Here is an 18,277-nt window from a genome sequence, read left to right on the forward strand (position 1 = left end):
ACACATGCACATAAGTCAGCAGAAATGTATGTCAAAATTTGATCTTTATCGCTGGTTGAACTCATTTAGAATAGAGAAAAAAAGAAATGCAAGAATCATGCTAGTAATGTGACATTGTCGGGCACCATATGCAAAACAAACCAAATGTAGAACAAAAATTTGTTTCATATACAGCACACAGCAATGCTGTGTTAGTTGCACAATACCTGCTTTTCCTCTTTTTTTCCTGATTTACAGGCGAGATCAACTTGTGTGATCAAGTTTTGTGGTGCATTTCAATATAAATGATGCACATACGTGAACCAAACATCATTTGGTGGCACACAGCGACTGCATTTGTTCGGTCTGCTGCGCTATGTGGTCAAAATACAGCGTGAACTCGCCTAAATCACCACCTCATTGAAACAAGGATTCACACACAAGCTCTGAAGCGATTACTACTGGTTTATATTAAGAGTACTGCCACAAGGCTTATAGTTCTCAGCTTTCATGAGAAACCTATGTAGACGTGGCTGAGTACCCTGGACAGACAGCTATGGTCATTACAGCCCTTACTGGGTCTTCTAACAATGACATCACTGCCAATACGGTCTGGAGCACAATGCCTGAGGAGAGCGGAGAGGCCGCCTCCAAGCAAGCCTGAGTAATAATCCGTGATTATAAGGCAGCAGTGTGCAAGTTGCTAAAAGGTTTCCTTTCTCATCGAGCACTTCACATCCTTAAACACACCCCTCCTGACTGGCACTCCAGTCTCGCTGGCAGCAAAGCCGCTCGCAGCGCCACCCAAGAATATGCACTCCGGGCTCACACGCCATTTCTGGCGGAGAGCGGCAATCGGTCCTAGAGTCGGGTCCTCGCGGTCACATCAGACAACCTGCACGAGCCGCAGGCCAGGGACCGCATGATCACTTACCTCGACATCCTCCAATACTTATCGCAAGGCGCGCTTGAAATACCCCCTCCCCCCCCCCCCCCACCCCTCACCGTTCGCTCAGCAAAGAATAGTCTACCACATGCTGCTTACTGCAAACCAACACCTTCCCTAACCCTAAGCTCCACCATCGCATCTACTCCGAAATTTACTCCCTGCTCTGTAACCACCCTGCCAACCTACATGACATTATCTGTTCCTGCCCTGAGGTAGCGCACACTCGCAAAAATGGCACCCATCTTACACTCACCATTACCAGTGCTGACGAGTGGGAGGCTATGCTGCCCAGCAGGGACCCAGAGGATCAGCTCTGGGCCAATTGGATGGCTGCGGACGCCAAAGACTACAAGAACTGGTCAACATCTAAGGGAATGGACTGGAAGGGCTGTCTCTTGCCCCTCTGGCCACCTTTGACCCCATCAAGCACTCAATAAATGTTTTCTCTCTCATCTTTTTTTTTTTTAATGCAACAGCTCTCTTTGCCCACGTCCTCACACTTTGATGTGTCTAAGTGTGAACTGGCGCTGATCCTGGAGAATGAAATCAAACATGGTGACTTGGTAGGACAACCCTGACACTAGTGCGCAATACCGGGTGGTTTTTTAGATTGTGCAGAGCTCTATTCCTTTTTTCTTTTCTCCCAACAACCACAAGTAATAGCTTGTGTCACTGTTAGACACGAGCTGCCTACATCTTGTTGGGCTGTTATGAGCGGAACTGCAACTTTTTTTTCTTTTCCGGCATTTTACGTAACAGTATTACAGCTGCAAAATCAAGTGGGGTTGGGTGCATTGCACAGAACAGCCCCTGGCATAGGATGCATGCACTGGAACCGTTTATTGTGTGCATTTTCTCATCACTGATTTACATTGTTACTGGAGGAGGAGAGAATAAAAAAACTGGAAAAAGTATGAAGTGAGAATAACAGTAAATAGCGACTATTTGTTGCATTTTACAGTATTTACAAGAGCAACTATTAGCGCAATGAACTTGGGGACATGTGCATGGCACGTAACGAGTTCACACCAACTATGGTGAATGGGATACGCCACTGTGCCGTGGGCCATATTGGACGGAGATTATAGAAACTTGCAAGGCCTCGCTGCCTTTGTTCGCAGGTCAGTGTGAAGGCAAAGTGAACACACAGCTTGCACCCCAGCCTCCTCCAAACTCTATTGCCGATATCTGGCATGAACGGATCTTGCATTTCCCATTCTGGCAGGAGAGGAACCTCGTTGTAGGAAGCAATTGGGTTCCAGAAGCTTTTTGTCCGGAATTTTTTTCCCTCGCGACCGGACGCGACGTGATGCATCCGACGCCAGTGTAAGCTACCAACACAACAGCTAGCGGAATATGTGCAGCAAGGAATTGCACAGTTTTGTGTGATATGGTTGGAGCAAACATTCACAGTACCATGCGGAGCAATCGCCTTTTGTGAAGAAAGCTTTTGAGTGAAGACTGCAGTAGTCAATTATGGAGGTGGCTGTCCCTGGTGAGGGAGAAATTTAGACAATTTTTTTTTCTCCTTCCTTATTCAATCCTGCCTTCTGCTGCTTAGCGTGGCCCTTGTTTAGATTATTCCACCTTAGCACTAGTTTATAGGTAAGCTGCAGTGTGTGGTATCAGCCAAACACTTTTAGCGCATGCTTAAAAGGTCAGAGAGTTTAAAACATGAATAAAGATGGCCCCCCACTGATGGAAAGATTGCCTCTCGTATTGTCTAAAACAAGCCCCGTTTTCGTCATTAACCAGGATTTACATTTTTAATTCTTCAAAACAAATTGCGAAAAATGACCTTTGGCACCTTCATAGCACGGCAAAATACAGAATGCCCTATAGTACGACCTTCTATTAGTGTGTGGAGCTCCTCGGCCTTTCATAAATTTTGAAACGCAATACTTTTTTTCTATCATAATCGTGTTCTGCAGCTTACTATGCGCAGCTAAATGTTCGATTGTTACAAACATAAAAGTGGCATCATGGTCTTCAGAGATTTGGCGGCGCACGCTGTGGTCCGTTCTCGTGAGGCCCCAGTGGTGCTGCAAGAACTTGCACCCACCGCCAAATGAGGGCGCCACATTGCAGCCGACTAGCACTAGGATTTGCAGCAGCCAAAGATGCAGCAACTTATCACAGTAGTGTTTTACTCTTGGAAGGGGTTCGAAACAGACAAAATGCAGACGGTTAATGAAAGTTGCGGACTCCTGCGAAATCCACCCGTTGTCCTGCTTTCCCAACTGGCAAGGTGGGCTGTAGGCATCGCTTTCACTTCTCAGTGTTGCTGGTGTCGCGACTCCATCTTTTTCTTTTTTTTTGCTCGGATCGAAAAATTCTGCTTACAAAATTTCGACGTGCATTTGGAAGTAACTGCTACAGGTGTATGCACTACCGAAGACGAGCGTTTTGTGGTGCCATAAAAAAGCAGTCATTAAAAAAAATCAATTATTAGCACCTTTAAGAGGGCAAGCACAGTATTCTGCGCTGATGTGGCATAGCACAGCGGCTGAATGGTAGAATCTTTGAATGACACTAAGGCGGGGGTGGTGGGGGCACAGTTTGAATTGTCGAGAGGCACAGCAACTGTATTTCTTAACCAAATTCCTGCAAGGCACTCTGGCATTCTGGCGGCCAACATTGACGGCGGCAGCGGCAACCGGCAATGATGGCGGGGATTAAAATTATAAGTAAGCCTGTAACAGTTTACTCTCACTCCACCAACGTGCATCGGCAGCACAACCAGTGGGCATATAATCGCACTTCACTCAGCTCGGGTCAGTACCACGTGACTTTTTCTAGTTCCTTCTTGGTGGCGTGACAACAATGGGTGAAAAGAAGAAAGTGGTGTTGGATCCATTACCTGGAACAGCCTAGGAGAAGACGCCTGCAGTTCATTCTACATAAGCGTATGTTGTCGGGTGCTTTTCCACTGTTCTCTGTGATTTGATTGACTTATCCTCTGAATAACCCTGATGTCTACGCTTGTGCAGTTTTAGAATGATGTGCATCCTGGCTAACAATAACCACACGCAGACTGCTGCTAACATAAACCTTTTTACTTCAATCTTTTCGTAATGCTCAGCTTATAAGTTGGCAAGCTGATGAGGCCACACTAAATGAAGCGCACAGCTGTCATAGTGCCAGATGCATAGTGGACTGCCTCCTAGTGGTCTTCGCCTTTGTCTGCATAGTCCAAGCTGTCATCAAAGTCGGTGCTGCCGTCGTGGGGCCAGTACGTCGGGTTGTCGACGTCGATCTTCTGGTCGGGGAAGTAATCCACAAAGTCCTCCATGGTCATGTGTAATGCTGGAATCATGGCCTCAAACCTTGCCAACTGCATAGAAGGGGCAGTCAGGGATACGGGTAGCTTTAGAATACAATCGAAGCTATTACCATCAAGCCTCGTTATCACAGCTGCATCCGACACAGAGATACCTTCGTAATATCCTATGCTCGTTATAGGCATGTATTTGTTGCATGCTGATAATGGCAAGAAATATCTCAGATTTACTTCACTACATCTTATAATTCATTATATCAAGGTTTGACTGTTATATTGAAGTTTGACTACAAAATTGCCGGCACAGTCAAACATCATGATAGCAAAATCGCATCTGACATGAAAATACCTTTGTTACATCCAATATTTGTTAAAAGCATGTATTCTTTACACTCTGATATCACCGAGAGACATTTTAGACCTACTTCGTTATATCTGATAACATTTTATACCCATGCGCGTTATATCAAGGTTTTATCATACACATTGCCAAGTCTGACACTACAACTGTGCACATCAAGACAGTCGCAACAAAATTCCCACCAAGATGTGTTCTCAGACACCCACAAGTGATAGAAGTGAATGGCAACGAGAGGTTAGCGCATGTGTGATAGTTTGATCAGCTTAGTTAGATGAGCTCCACGGTGTGAGATGTATATAGACTTTAGGTGTGGATATGTCGCAACAAATGCTGTTGCGAGCGGGCCCAGGTAATGTCCCTTCATGCTGCCCTTAAGCTGCGGTACATTCTAGAAGCTATGGATCTTTCAGTCAAAATTTATGATGGAGCACCAATAAATGCACTAGAGTTGCATATTAATTTTATTTCAAGGTGCTGGAGATTTCACTGAGAGAAAGTTAAGGTGGCAGGAGGATGCTCTGTGCATTGTCTCGCGATTCTTTATAACTGAATATTGAGTTTGTGTGTAGTCATTCGTATTACCTTTCATCATGAAAACTTATCACTGAATGACCAGCTCAAAGCTAGTAAAATAGTTTGTTACTGGCCATAAGTATTACATAAAGGAAGAATGATTCTTTCGCCATTGCTAACATCGCACCAAACACTGCAGTGCGTTAGCCGAAGTGGTCATCTGTACCCATAGCCGGCAAACTCAAGCAAATTGTAGTCACTGTGGTTATGTAGATGGCTCACTTCAACCGCAGCTTAAGGTCCAAGGCTTTTTTTTTTTTTCGCAACTGAAGAGCACTGGCGAAAACAAGTCATGCACGCATGTGTGTGTGTACGCCATAACTGAACGAAGTGGTTCAGTTTCCATGTTCTCCGAGATGCTTAGGAAATGGGGCCTCTCAAGTTCCATAGACGATGCCGAAGATGAGATGCTCTGGGCTGTCGACAATGATAAAGGAGGCCTCCAACAGCGACAATAAGTGATGTACCAAGTTAATTTCAAACAGCTGTGCTGTCGATAATCTACGGGCAGTTAGATCTGCTCCACTTCAATTGAGGGCTCTTGCCTTTTCACCGGAAGTGGAGCTGGCTTCATCGTAAGCTGGACAAAGGCCTTCAAGCAGAAAGACAAGAAATCTGGACCATCACCTTGAAGGCCTTCAACCGTCCCTGTGACGAAGTCTGCTCCACTTCAATCTACCGTTCTTGCCTTTTCACTTCAAGTGGAGCAGGCTATGCTGCAAAGTGCACAAAGGCCTTCAAACAGACACAAGGGCCTTCTGGTGAGGGTCTGGACCCTCACCAGAAGGCCCTTGTCTACCCCATAACAGACTTCAATTGAGGGCCTTGTCAACCCATGCAATTGTAGCTTCTCTATTTTTTTCAAGTGGGAACAAATTACCACTCATTTTCTCTTATGAAAACTAGAGAACTGGAAAACAGAGAACTAGACATGCAAGGAAAAATGTTTTACTGCACGACTTGGGCCAAAATATGTGATACTACTGCTATAAAACCTGAGCAGGAACTAAGCAGTGGTGAGCTTGAAAATTTCAAAGTCAAACGCAGGTCACCATACGATTTGTTGTGAAGAAAAAAAAAAAAAACTACTGTATACCTCTTTCTTGTATCCAGCAATGCGGTTGTTCGATTCGGAGATGAAATTTTCCACCTCTTTTTTCTGCAGACAAAAAAAGAAACCCTTGTGATTAAACAAGCCAATAAAAGCAAACAGCACAAACAAACAGTCTTTCATAATTGTTTAGTGCAAAACAATCGACACAAGGAGAGACGACAGGAAAAGGCGCTACTCTCAACTGACATCACTTTATTGCATCACTCCTTTCAAAGAGGAGAATATAGAAGAACACGCACAGTGAGCATTATGTGCAGGTACCACCAACATCCGATCAACTTCTAGATTCTGCTCTCTATAAAGGAGTGATGCAATAAAGTGATGTCAGTTGAGAGTAGTGCCTTGTCCTGTCGTCTCTCCTGTGTCCGTTGTTTTGCGCTAAACGAAGTAATTATGTATTCGCACCAACTAGCTAGCCAACGCACTGTGCTGAAACAGTCATTCAATAATCCCGCACTGACTAGCCCTGCAGCCAAACAAAACTAACACACAAAGAAGCCAAGGAAAGGATAGGGGAGGTTAACCCTTTACATATTTGCAGAAAGAAAGTCAGGCTAGCAATCATGGACACAAGAGAGAAACGGACAGCACAAGCACCAGCACGTGTCGGCCGTTTCTCTTCTTGTATCTGTGCCTGCACACCTGACTTTTTTTTTTTTTAACATGAATCCCTGCCAACAAGTTCAACGTTTTTGTTGTTCTAACCCTTTCCATGCAAATATTGTTTTTTTTTTTGGAGAACCTCCAAGATTTCCCTAACTTCTTTTTAATGAGCGATTCTTTGCAAACAGCTTTCATTCTTGCAATGTCAACATTTCATTTCTTCTTTTCTGCTGTCTTTTACAATCAATTATTTCCTCCCGCTCTTTTAGTTGCAGACAGGCAAGGCAACAGAAACCGTCTACAGAACAACATTTCTTGAAAGAGAAGGGTGCTTTGCTTCTATTTACTCAAGGCGATGCTTCATTGCTGGCACAGCATGTAAACGAAATTGCAGAGGCGCCGGTGGCAAAGCATATTTGTTGCACCGCATATATGTGACAGAGGTTGCCAGAGGCTCAAAAGTCTTTCTTGCAATTGTTGGTACTAAGGTGAAGCTCCACACATGACTGGCTTTCCCTGTTCTAATTGTTTGCTCGACGTGATGAAAAGTCCAAAGACACCATAATTGTGGCATTAAGAAGGCAGCCATTGTCACTGCAGTCGCCTCACCCTGCACCACCATATTCAAAATTCGAGGGAGCCAAACATACGCTTCACTTCTAATTGCACCCTCAGGAAATTAGTCTTCCAGGAGTGCGGTGCCATTTAGTAGCAGAGCATTCAGACTGAAATGATGATGCCATTAACTCGTGGCAGTTGGCAGGCAAACGGAAATCCTTCTCACTTCAAATACTTCTAGGAAAGCGCTGTCTCACCCGCCATGTCTCAACTGCCAAAACAGACATTGCTCTCGATCATAGTGTAATGTTTTGCACTGATCGCAATTTCGACTGCAGGATGGCCACAAGTGGGCATATCAGTAGCGCACGAGCAGGAAAGGACATGCATAACGCCACGTCTCAGCACCAGGTGCTTGCTTCGTCAGAGGGTGCAGGAATGCAGTTCGGCACATCGTGGCAAGTCCCGTAATATCTTATCCCCACCTGTACATTCCGGCTGCCCAGTTTCAACCGACCGCTGAAACTGGTTTTTGGCACAGTGGTCACGCGATTTTCAGATCTGGTTCTAAGCGAAGAGACGCGACTGCTTTGTTTACTGTTCTGGAATGGGATAAGCCATAAGGTAGTGTTTCCTTAGGCACATGAGGGCTGGACATTTCGTGCACGTGGCTTGGTGACAGTGCAAGGTTAATGTCCGAAAAAACCTGCAAGCGGCCAACCCTATGGCATCAGGCAAGTTTCTTGGCCTTCTTGCTGGCACTACTTTCTGATAATCTGTATACATCACATTTTCAAGATAAACCTTACTTGGAAGTTGGTGGTCATCCCTGTCTGAGGTCATACTGTTTGTTACAACATTACGGAATGCTACTAACTGGCCCAATCTATCATCCTTTAAAACCAGAAAAATGATAAGAAAGGATGTAGTACTCACCGCACTCTGTTCCTGAGCATCAATATCAGGTGTCACGTGCTCCTTAGGGAAGGGAACACTGAAGGCCTTGTACTGAAAAGAAACAAAAGGAAACAAAAATGGAGCAATGACAATGAGCAACTTCAGTGTTGGAACCTGCGGCAGGCATTATGCCCACATAGGTGTCGCCCCTTTCAGGAGAAACGCCCCATCAGCAGTGAAGCCAGTTAAAATTTAAAATTATTAAATGTCGGGGTTTCACATGCCAAAAACAACGATCTGATCATCAGACATGACATAATGGGACACTGCAGATTAATTTTGACAACACGGGTTTCTTGGATTTGCACCCAATGTGCCAGGGTGTGAAACTGGGCGAGTTCGTTCAAGTTCATTGTGACGGCAGCGTGAAAGGAACTGCGAAGCAGGGGGAATAATAAAACACACGGGACAAATGCTGAACTACCAACTGACAGTTTATTCAAATACAGAAAGCAGCCCATCCACCTGCCCACCCCCACACTACTGGTTTAGGTTAAATCTTTTAGCAATGCCAATTTCGCATTATCAACCTGCTTGGATGCGAAATCCTTAAAGATTTGGCCTGAGCCAGTAGAGTGAGGGCACGCAAGCAGACGGGCTTACTTTCTGTATTTATTCCTTGCAGCAGATTGCAATGAACTGTCAGTTAGTAGTGCAGAGCTTGTCCTGCGCGCTTTTCTTCTCACTGTCGCCTACCCTTTTGGCTGCCATCAAAATGAAGCCTAAGCAGGGTTCATGAGCATTTCTGCATATTGCCCTCGAACAAAATGTGGCTGCCACAGCTAGGATTGCACTCACAACCTCAAGCTCAGCAGCGCGACACCATAGCCACTGGGCTACTGCACCAGGTGCCAGTAAAACTTCGTCAATTATTCTGCTTCATGGGATAAACTTGCCTTTCAACTAGGGTTCAGTGTCTTCGGTTTAAACTGAAAAGAAAAAAAAATTCAAGAAAGGTACATAGAATGTCTTTGTTTATTTAACTGAAAACAGTCAGTGAAAGCAAAGTCAAGACGTAAGACCCAAGAGATTAGAGAATTACTAGGTGCTAGGGAGTTACTGGAGAGTCAAGACGACAATCGACTTGCAGTGGTGAGCCAACATGCCCTCCTTTGCAAAGAGCCTGGGCAAGGTCTTCTGCCATCCAAGAAGTCGTTACTATTTTTTTCTTATTTGCTTCCATTCTGCCTGAAGTGGAGACTTAAGTAGATGCAGCATCTGCTGTGTGTTGGGTCTGCTGGCCAAACTGGGCCAATCCCAAAGGTGGTGCAAGAGGTTGCCATGTTACAGGGCGCACGGGCGATGCGTCCTGAATCACTAGCTTGCAAGAGAGAAGGTCTGGCAAGGTTGTTATTCTCCACAGCCATGCGTGCGTCTGTGGCCTGAAGGTCAAAGCACTGGGCTGCTGTGCTGATGGACCTAGGGTTTGAATCCCACTATTGGACACTAAATTTTGCCTTACTATTATTGTGCAATTGAGGATACCTGGGCGCCATAGAAAGAAGAAAGTTCAGAGAGATTGTTCAGACAATGCTTTGCATTAAAACTAATGCCTTTTACTCGCAGCACATTGCTGAGGCACCGTAGATAGAACTGCGGTCGTCTGTGCAACATATGTTTGTCACATTGCATGGATTGAACTGTGTCAATTCCTTTCGGTCGATTTTGATGACGCAAATCGATCCTGTCTGATATGCTGCAACAGCTCTGCAACACTCACCAACAGACTGATCAAGCTGTGTTGAATGACGGGTGCTTCGCTAACAAAGCCTTCCTATTCATCTTGAACTAGGTCCATCTTTTTTCATTGCGAAATCATTCAACACGGCTCTATAGATGACCCGGAAAAGTATCATTGTCACCAACCTGACACTAACACGAAGCTGCTACGTAAGCCCGCATCTCACCTCCTGGTTAGCTCACACATTTAGGCGACTGCCTCGGTAAGGCCTTGGTCCCAGGTTCGATTCCCAAGACCGGGACGAACTTTTTCTTCAACTGTGAAGCTTTCTTTCCGAGAATCCCGACGGGTGTCCTTTGCAGCTTCATGCTACACCCGGGCAGATGACAATCTTTTCCTTTTATGAAACTGCCTTCCCCTTGAAGATTTCAGTAGAACTGGTATTCGTTGTAACCGACCCTTGAGCAGCCTAGACTACGTTTACACTTATCCCTCGGTGCCCACTACGCATTGCGTCGCACTGGCCTATTCCACTTCTGCCACCCAATTTCAGGCACGTTGACGCACACTCACCGACTTTTCGAACTGTTCAACAAGGGCCGGGTTCCCCAATTTGGCCCGGTACATGGCGAAGTCGATTGGAGGCGGGTTCTCCGGCATGCTGAGCACCCTGAAAAAGAAAATCTGGTCAGAGATACAACAGCGCGCAAATTCATCGTCCCGCTGTATAGCCCTGCGGCAACTAGTCGGCACACCCAAGAGAAAAATAGAGAAACGACGACGCAAAACTGTTGACCCCCACGAGTCGGCGAGGAGGCCGGGGGCGACTCAAGATCGGGAGAAGGAGCTCCTGGCCATGGGCGCACCGACCTGCGAAGGTAGCCATCAGACTTCGCCTTGAGGGCCTGGTAGAACTGCTTCTGGTTGGGAGGCACACGTTCGGCGAAGGCGGCCCAGTCCACAGCAGACTTGGAGATCCTTCGAGCAGCCATGTTCACGCAAGGTGACCGATCGACCGACGACGGCTAGACTAGACCGGGCTCGGCTCGATGTAGTCTGCGACGAATCCCGAGCCGCAGCGTGTGGGATGTTGTCAGGTAATGTAGTGAGAAACTCTATGGTTGTCAGAGAACGCTACTTTTAGTATTTGGTCATAGTCACCGTGGTTACAGTTTATGGCGTAGAATACGGTAATGACTACGTTAACTTGCCCAATAAGTAAATGTCGTTGTCCTTGATTGAACTGTTACGGCTACTTTGAAGGCCGGAACCGAAACTAGTTGAGAGGGACTAAGGCTGTGGACATTATAGAAAAAACACTTGTTAAAAGCGATGTCACATTGTAAATTTATCGTTTTTATCTAACCTGTAGTTTTCACGAGCATATTACTGTTTTAATGTAATGGAGTACCACCTATTGCGGGTATGTTCGAGGCGCTTACAAGCTTACTTCGAAGAGGTCCGTGAACTACACAACCAGTCATTCACCAAACAGACGACACTGAACTTCCTGTTTCCTTATCGAAATCGCTAAAAATAATCATAGGAAAGAAAATGAAAAGAAAGGGTCAACAAGACAAGAACACGACAACAATAGTGACACTTCATTGCGGTCTCAGTGTATTTATTAGCGTAACCTTTTTTTTTCATCCCAATAATTGATTTTTTAAAATTAAGTCGAAAACGCTATACCCACTCCCCGTAACTTTGATTACCACACAAATAACAAAAAAAGGCAAAGAAAAAAAGAAACAGTCAAAACAGCGCTGTCGACATCGGCGACGCCTAGCGTCACCGTCTTTAATCTCGCTCGCATAGGGGGTTCGTCTCTCAAGATGGCGGGTAGGGGCATGAACTCCGCGTCCGACAACGGCGATGTCTCGTCGGCGACGGAAAACGCCAAGTCCAGCGCGGCCAAGCAGTCCAAAAACACGCAGTGGGTCAAACTCAACGTCGGCGGCACCTGCTTCTTGACGACGCGCACGACTCTGTGTCGCGATCCCAAGTCGTTCCTCTACCGTCTCTGCCAAGAGGATCCCGAACTCGACTCTGACAAGGTGCGTACTCTGGCTTCGCGTTTTCTTGTCGCCGCTTTCTCCCCATTTATTTTCCGACACGCCGTTTCGCAGTTTTCGATTTTCCGATTCCGTAACTCACTCAACACTTATGTCGGTTGCCCGGTCTTTCTAGGTTCCGCTGTTTCATGCGAAGAAAAAAAAGAATCGTCGTAGTTTCGACTATCGGCGGCCTGTGGCGTTTCCGATTTACTATTTGATCGCCGGCTTTTCTCTGAACACTAAGCCGTAGTAAAAAAGCTCGTCTGCGGCCGTGAAATCGTCCCCCCACTTGACGGTGACGCCTGCAGGCTCGCATTGAACGATTTCTTTTTCTTTTTGTCTGCGGGATGTTACGGAGTTTTGCGTCTTGTGGCCAACCGGTCACGCAGCGCCAATCGAAGTGACGTGCCTTAAAAAGCCCAGCGACTCGATGAGCCATGCCTGCGGTCGGTTGTGTGTATTCTGTGTTTGATTGTTCCGGTGGCGTTGTTTCGTTTCACTTTCTATTTTTCTCCCATCGCCCGTCAAGGCGGGTATGTCGGAAACAAAACTTCCTTTTTGCTGTAGGCGTGCTTGGATGCGTTTTGTGTACTGTACCGTCGATCTTCCAGTAATGTGAAAGCGAGCACTCAATGGGTTTTTCAAGGGCCGATGTAGTGACTATAAGCTCACTTTACCTCCGAACAAAAGCGTACTGAGAGGCTAAACTTCTCGGTGGAAAAAAAAAAAAAATGCTGGTTACGTACTAACATGAATCGCATGAACACGAATCGGTGTTCCCAGCTACTCTTTCAAAAGGTTTCGTCTGCGCCATATGACCTCCGCTGCGTAAAATTAGAGCTTTCTTTTTTTTTTGTCGCATGTCATGGCACGCTTTCTCGCTAATGTAGTTGTACGGATGCACGTGTGTCGAACGCGGTATCAAGCAAACGAGATTTGCGATGCCTGTTGCTGTGTGTGTGTGTGTGTGTGTGTGTGTGTGTGTGTGTGTGTGTGTGTGTGTGTGTTTTTGCGGTGCGGTGGCTTCCAGACAACAAGAACGCAAGAACGCGATGGTGGCCTTCAGAAGAAAGCGAAAAAAAAAAAGACGTCATCCAAGGATTCTCGGAAAATCGGTGAACGCTCAACATCGCGCCTGGTGTGTCACATTTGATGGACACTGTCACAGCTAGAGGTCGCAATGGAATTGGCTCCGAAAACAAAAAGAAAAAGACAAACGATGATAAATACGTTCCCGACGAAAAAAAGAAATAGCTGTAATGCATAGTTAAGGGCGTTGTAAGTTTTCGGGTTACGAAGAACAGCGAGTTAGAATTAAATTGTTTTTCTAACCTACGAGAACTCGCCGATTACGTAAGACAGACGACGTGATACGCAATGCGTTCAGATGTCCGAGTAAAATGACTCGGAAAAGAAAGACAAAATAGAAAAAGGAAAAAAAATGGCTGTGGCTTAGGTAAGGTTAAGCCCAGGATGCGAAGCATACTAGCCTTTATTTTAGTTGTTGAACCACTGTTTAGCCTGGTGAACTGCTGTTGCTTGGCTATATTTGGTTCGGCTAGACGAAGAAACAACTCATGCATTACTTCTTCGCCTTCAAGAGTGGAACGCGACAGCGTTCCCGTCGACCCGCCAAGGGGTGTAAGACAATGGGCTGCAGGGCAGCGACTACGCGCCCCGCATTGGACGCGGTGAGCGTCGAGCAAAGCAGCGTTCGGCGCGGCAACGAAATGTGCGCCTGAGCAAGAGACGCACGCCTTAGAAACAGCGCGTTTCTAAGGCAACACCGCATTCACTAGAGGCGCTTTTGTACCGCTTTGAAGCGTTGTACTCGTGGCTCAGTGGTAGCGTCTCCGTCCCACACTCCGGAGACCCTGGTTCGATTCCCACCCAGCCCGTCTTGCAAGAGTTGAGCCAAAGCCACTTCTCCTCTGTCGTGACGTCACGGTGTCACGTGATTTCATGGTCACCGCCGCGCCTGAGGAGCTGGGTTGAGCCCTCGTAATATGCTTCGCATAAAAAGGACATTGTCGTACATTCGCTGACGGATCTGATAGGGTCTCGTCTCGTCACACGAGCCGCGTGACAGGCCGGAACGTTGACGGCAAATCTTCGCTCTTCATGTTCACGTGATCAGGGTTGAAAAAGGCTTTGCAACACACACATATATATATATATATATATATATATATATATATATATATATATATATATATCCTAGTATATCAGACAATTCATGTACGTTGTGGTTTGCAATTTAAACGCATAATCTGTCACCAAAGGTTGTGAAGGCCGCAGCAACTGGGGCCGTACGATCGTAACTGTCGCTGGGACCTAGTGGTGGGCATTCCTGACTAGCACGTACTTTATAGATCCAGCGTCGTGCCAGTTGCTTTGATTGATGACAATTAGCGGTGATGTTGACGGCGAGAGTTTAATTTCTTCAACGTTTAGGCTAACACGAGAGTGGTGAGTTGATGTTGAACGGTACCTTTCGTGCACCACTGCTGTTTGTCTGCGTAGTACACAGAACACAAAGGGAGAGGTGTTTGCTTGAGACGTTGTTCAGCGTCGTATTTCATAACCTCTGAGAGGGTTGAGCATCGCCATGGCCTCACATGGCCCGTCGCATCGTGGCAGAAGTGTTGAACTTGCATTGGATTGTGGGGCTAGTACGTGCCAAAGCCACAGTCGGATTTTGAGGCGCGTCGTAGTGGCGGACTCTGGAGTAATTTTGACACCGTGATGCTCTTTAACGTGTCCCAAAATCTAAGTTCATGTGCGTTTTCTATTTCGCCCTCGTCTAAATGCGGCTGCCGTGGTCGGGATCAAATCCTGGACCTCTAGCAATGCCATAGCCGCAAAGCTACCGTGGCGGTCACCGAACTGTTGATTTGACGGTCGACCGCTTTCGTAGTGTCGCCCGGACCCTGCGGTGCGCTTTAATTAACGCGGCTCTGCTTTTCTGCACGGCCTGCGTAAATTGTCCGCTTGACATATTTGCGTGGTGTTCATTTTTCAGAAATGGCAGGAACGTACTGTACCGTACCTTGAACTTAAGCTTATCCAGTTTCCCCGCAACCGCAGTACTATAGTAGTAGGGTTTCCTTGCCTTCTCACTAAACCCCCCCTTCCCCCTTGTATGGGAACTGCCTCTTCTCTTCCCTCTTCTCTACAGTTCTGTCTACGTCTCCCCTTGGCTTGCACGTTAGTAGAAAGGGAAGCGCTAACGCACAGACTCTCGGAGTCTCTCTGTTAGTCGGTGTCTTAACACACAGACTCTCGGAGCCTGTGTGTTAAGCTATGCACACTCAAGCGCCAAAGCTGTTCGAGAGTGCAGCGGTTATAGTGCTTCCTGCTCTCAATGCGCATGGCCGCTGGAATTCGATCGAGCGGTGGTAGACTAGTGTGTGGAGGCGGCCTGACGACTTGGCGGTGACTTAGAACGACAGAAAGCTGAGCTAGTTGGTAAGGATTCATTATGCAAGAAAGGTGAGGCGTGCAGAGAGGACACGAGAGAATAGAAGTGGACAACACGAGCGCCGACTATCAACTGAAGGGAGCACTGAGGCGAAAAGAGAAAGAAGACACAAAACTCATCCGCGCAAGCTCCGGAATGGCATCACCACGTGTCAGTCGGGCACATGTGCCGGTCTACGTGACAGATAGCGGTTAAGACACTTAATCTCTTCCTTATGTAAACTAATCGAAGGTTGACTCACGCACGCACTTGTCGGCGTAACGGGAAAGACGGACGCGTACGCAGGTATACCCTAGACCCTCCGGGGCGGCTCGGTGGCCTTTTACGGCCGAACGCTATAGGTCGCGGGCACGACTCCCGGCAGCGGCGACCTCGCTGCCGTTGCATGGGTGGCGAAATGGAAGGGACGCTCGTGTGCACACATTCAGGTGCACGTTAGAGGAACGGCAGGTGGTCAAATTCAACGCGGAGCTCTCCACTAAGACTGCGTGTCTCATGTAGACCGAGTGTTGCTTTGTAGCCTTAAACCGCGGGGTGTTCGACTGTTATCGGGTGAAATGTCATTTCTTTCTTCCCGCTCCGGATTATACCGGTGTCACACGGTCGCTTTTAATCCGGTCGGCCCGGAGCTGATCCTGATTCTCGATCTGGATCCGCATGCTGCTATACGCTCACGGTCGGATCGTGATCACAGGCTGACGTCTGCGCCCGGCACAGTATTCTGAAAACGCTAAAAAAAAGCCTTTTTAACAAAAACAACTTTTTATCAGCAGTATAGTAAGCTGTGAAATTGAAATATTGTCCAAGTTCGCACTTCTGAGAGCAGACGATAAGCAGACGATAATAACTCGATCCGTATCGTCGGAACGTGTAGCAGCCACCACTGTTGATGGAAACCAAGAAATCCGATCCGGATCGGCCCCGATCGCGATCAGAAGTGTACGTAGGGGACCTGTATTATTCATTAACGTTTCTTTAACAACGGATCTACTGCGTGCTATGAGTAACCCTCGTGTCAAGTTTTCGCTCGCACAAGAACACGCTGTCGAATCCAGACCGACTTTCTGCAGAAGGCTGGCGTACGGTCTGACCTTAGAGGGAGTGAAAAATCTATATAGAGGGACAATAAACTAAAATTTCAAGTTGAGCGAGATTGAAAGATAACGTAGTCTCCCTGTAATGACGAATTCGTCATTCCTAATGAGAACAGAGCTTTATCGTAGGTGAGGAAATTGACTGTGACTCGTGTGACGTCAGCACTGCTGATTCACAGAGAGCCAAAGTTTGAGAAAAGCGTCAAGGAGGCAGGTCACGTGGGAATTACGTCAACTCGACCTTTTGGTGCCGGCGATTCAAATTAACGAGCAGCAGCAATGTTCTTCAACGCGACAAAGTCACAGATTGGCTGGCACACAGCAAACGATGGTAGACTTCTTAGATGAGTAATCGGTCGCTCTAACTCGGCTTAATATTTTTTTTCCCCCTTTAATGAAAATGGAGTGGTTTGTCGGCCGACACGCTTATACTATGCTGTACTCCACGCAAATGCGATGAATAATTGAAATGATAACGTATAAGACATGCGACGCGCAACACAGGCGTAACAGATCTTTCTGTTAGAGCACGGTACGCGTGAATATGTTTTTGCGCATTGCTGGCAACGCTGTGTGACAAAGCATGCGAAGGCTGCAGCGTCGTTTTCAAGGTTCACGTATTAGCAGCTTGCTTACCGAGAGAAGCTGATCGAGCACGGTAATCGAGTTACGGGGAGGCCATTGGTTATACCCAACTTTACAACCATTGCTGTAGCAACCAACAAACACTGGTTTTTAGTCAGCGCCGTGTCTGTCGTCTTCGTCCTATCTGAAGGGTTGTTCAATTACCGTCTAAGAATACACCAGCCAGCCCAGTTCAGCACACTATTGCTCTAAGAGCTTAAAAATAATGCAGAAAGGAGCCATGTACTTTCGAAAATTTTTTTCATTTTCCCCTATAGAACTAAATATTAAAAGTCCGAAGGCTAAATAAAAGCTATGCAAAAACCACAGCTTAAGTGCGCCTGAGGGCCAGCATTATACGCGACAGAGAAACAACGTAGTCAGAGTAATACCATAACACATTCATATACAAGGTTCCACTCAATTGAAGTGTAAGTGTTTCGATTACTTGCTTTGTGTATATGCGTGCCACATATTGAAAGCAACGGCTTTTCCGCATAGCATGGGCGTCACTGTGGTTAATCTTTCATCCCGCCAAATGCGCACATTCGTTTTTTTGCGAGGTTGTTAACTTAGGGAAGTTGGTAACCAGGAGCAAGGCTCATATTTTATGTTCCAGATTTGTTTGATCTCTCAGTACGTCCAGTAAAATCGCAAATTTTTCTTTTCATTCACGCTTCTTGGGTGATTCTTTGAGATTACACGTGCGACTTACCGCAAGCTTTCTGAGCAGGTATTTTCGCTTTAGGAAGCCTCGACAGCAAATATATGTATACGCGCGTCCCCACAGCAAGCTGGCGAAATTTGAGCGCATTCAGTGCCGTGCATATATATATATATATAGCGGTTGAAGCGTACGGCAGTCTGGAAACACTGAGGGGTGACGTAATTGAGTGCGTTCTGCGCATACATAGTCACCGTGCGCGATATACTCGTGGTTTCAGTTTCGCATGCGCGTCTCGGTGG

The 18,277-nt window shown here is 46.6% G+C and overlaps 2 protein-coding genes across 3 annotated transcripts in view; one reads left to right on the plus strand and one right to left on the minus strand.

The window, feature by feature from the left end:
• Positions 1-3,969: 3,969 nt before the first annotated feature.
• ATPsynD (ATP synthase, subunit D) lies at positions 3,970-11,107 on the minus strand. Its single transcript, XM_070523950.1, has 5 exons — positions 10,926-11,107; positions 10,629-10,725; positions 8,354-8,425; positions 6,239-6,301; positions 3,970-4,262 (listed from the first exon to the last, which is right to left on the minus strand). Exons 1-5 carry the CDS (start codon positions 11,045-11,047, stop codon positions 4,092-4,094), a joined length of 525 nt encoding a protein of 174 aa, XP_070380051.1. The 5' UTR covers positions 11,048-11,107; the 3' UTR covers positions 3,970-4,091.
• Positions 11,108-11,854: 747 nt separating this feature from the next.
• inc (BTB/POZ domain-containing protein inc) overlaps positions 11,855-18,277 on the plus strand; it is a 35,338-nt gene continuing 28,915 nt past the window's right edge. Inside the window, exon 1 of one of the 2 annotated variants that reach the window (XM_070523951.1) lies at positions 11,855-12,112. In XM_070523951.1, the coding sequence (XP_070380052.1) occupies positions 11,891-12,112 (222 nt within the window). In that variant the 5' untranslated portion in view covers positions 11,855-11,890. The remainder of the gene's footprint in view (positions 12,113-18,277) is intronic. The other variant, XM_070523952.1, reaches the window with a different exon arrangement.

This window comes from Dermacentor albipictus, chromosome 8 (genome assembly GCF_038994185.2).
Source record: "Dermacentor albipictus isolate Rhodes 1998 colony chromosome 8, USDA_Dalb.pri_finalv2, whole genome shotgun sequence".
Taxonomy (NCBI): domain Eukaryota; kingdom Metazoa; phylum Arthropoda; class Arachnida; order Ixodida; family Ixodidae; genus Dermacentor; species Dermacentor albipictus.

Excerpts from the sequence above, each read along its gene's own strand:
- ATPsynD (XM_070523950.1), bottom strand. The coding sequence starts at position 11,047 with ATGGCTGCTCGAAGGATCTCCAAGTCTGCTGTGGACTGGGCCGCCTTC. Across the intron at positions 6,302-8,353 it reads ATGCTCAGGAACAGAGTGCG|AAAAAAGAGGTGGAAAATTT; the intron begins GTGAGTACTACA and ends TTTTGTCTGCAG. Across the intron at positions 4,263-6,238 it reads TTGCTGGATACAAGAAAGAG|TTGGCAAGGTTTGAGGCCAT; the intron begins GTATACAGTAGT and ends CCTTCTATGCAG.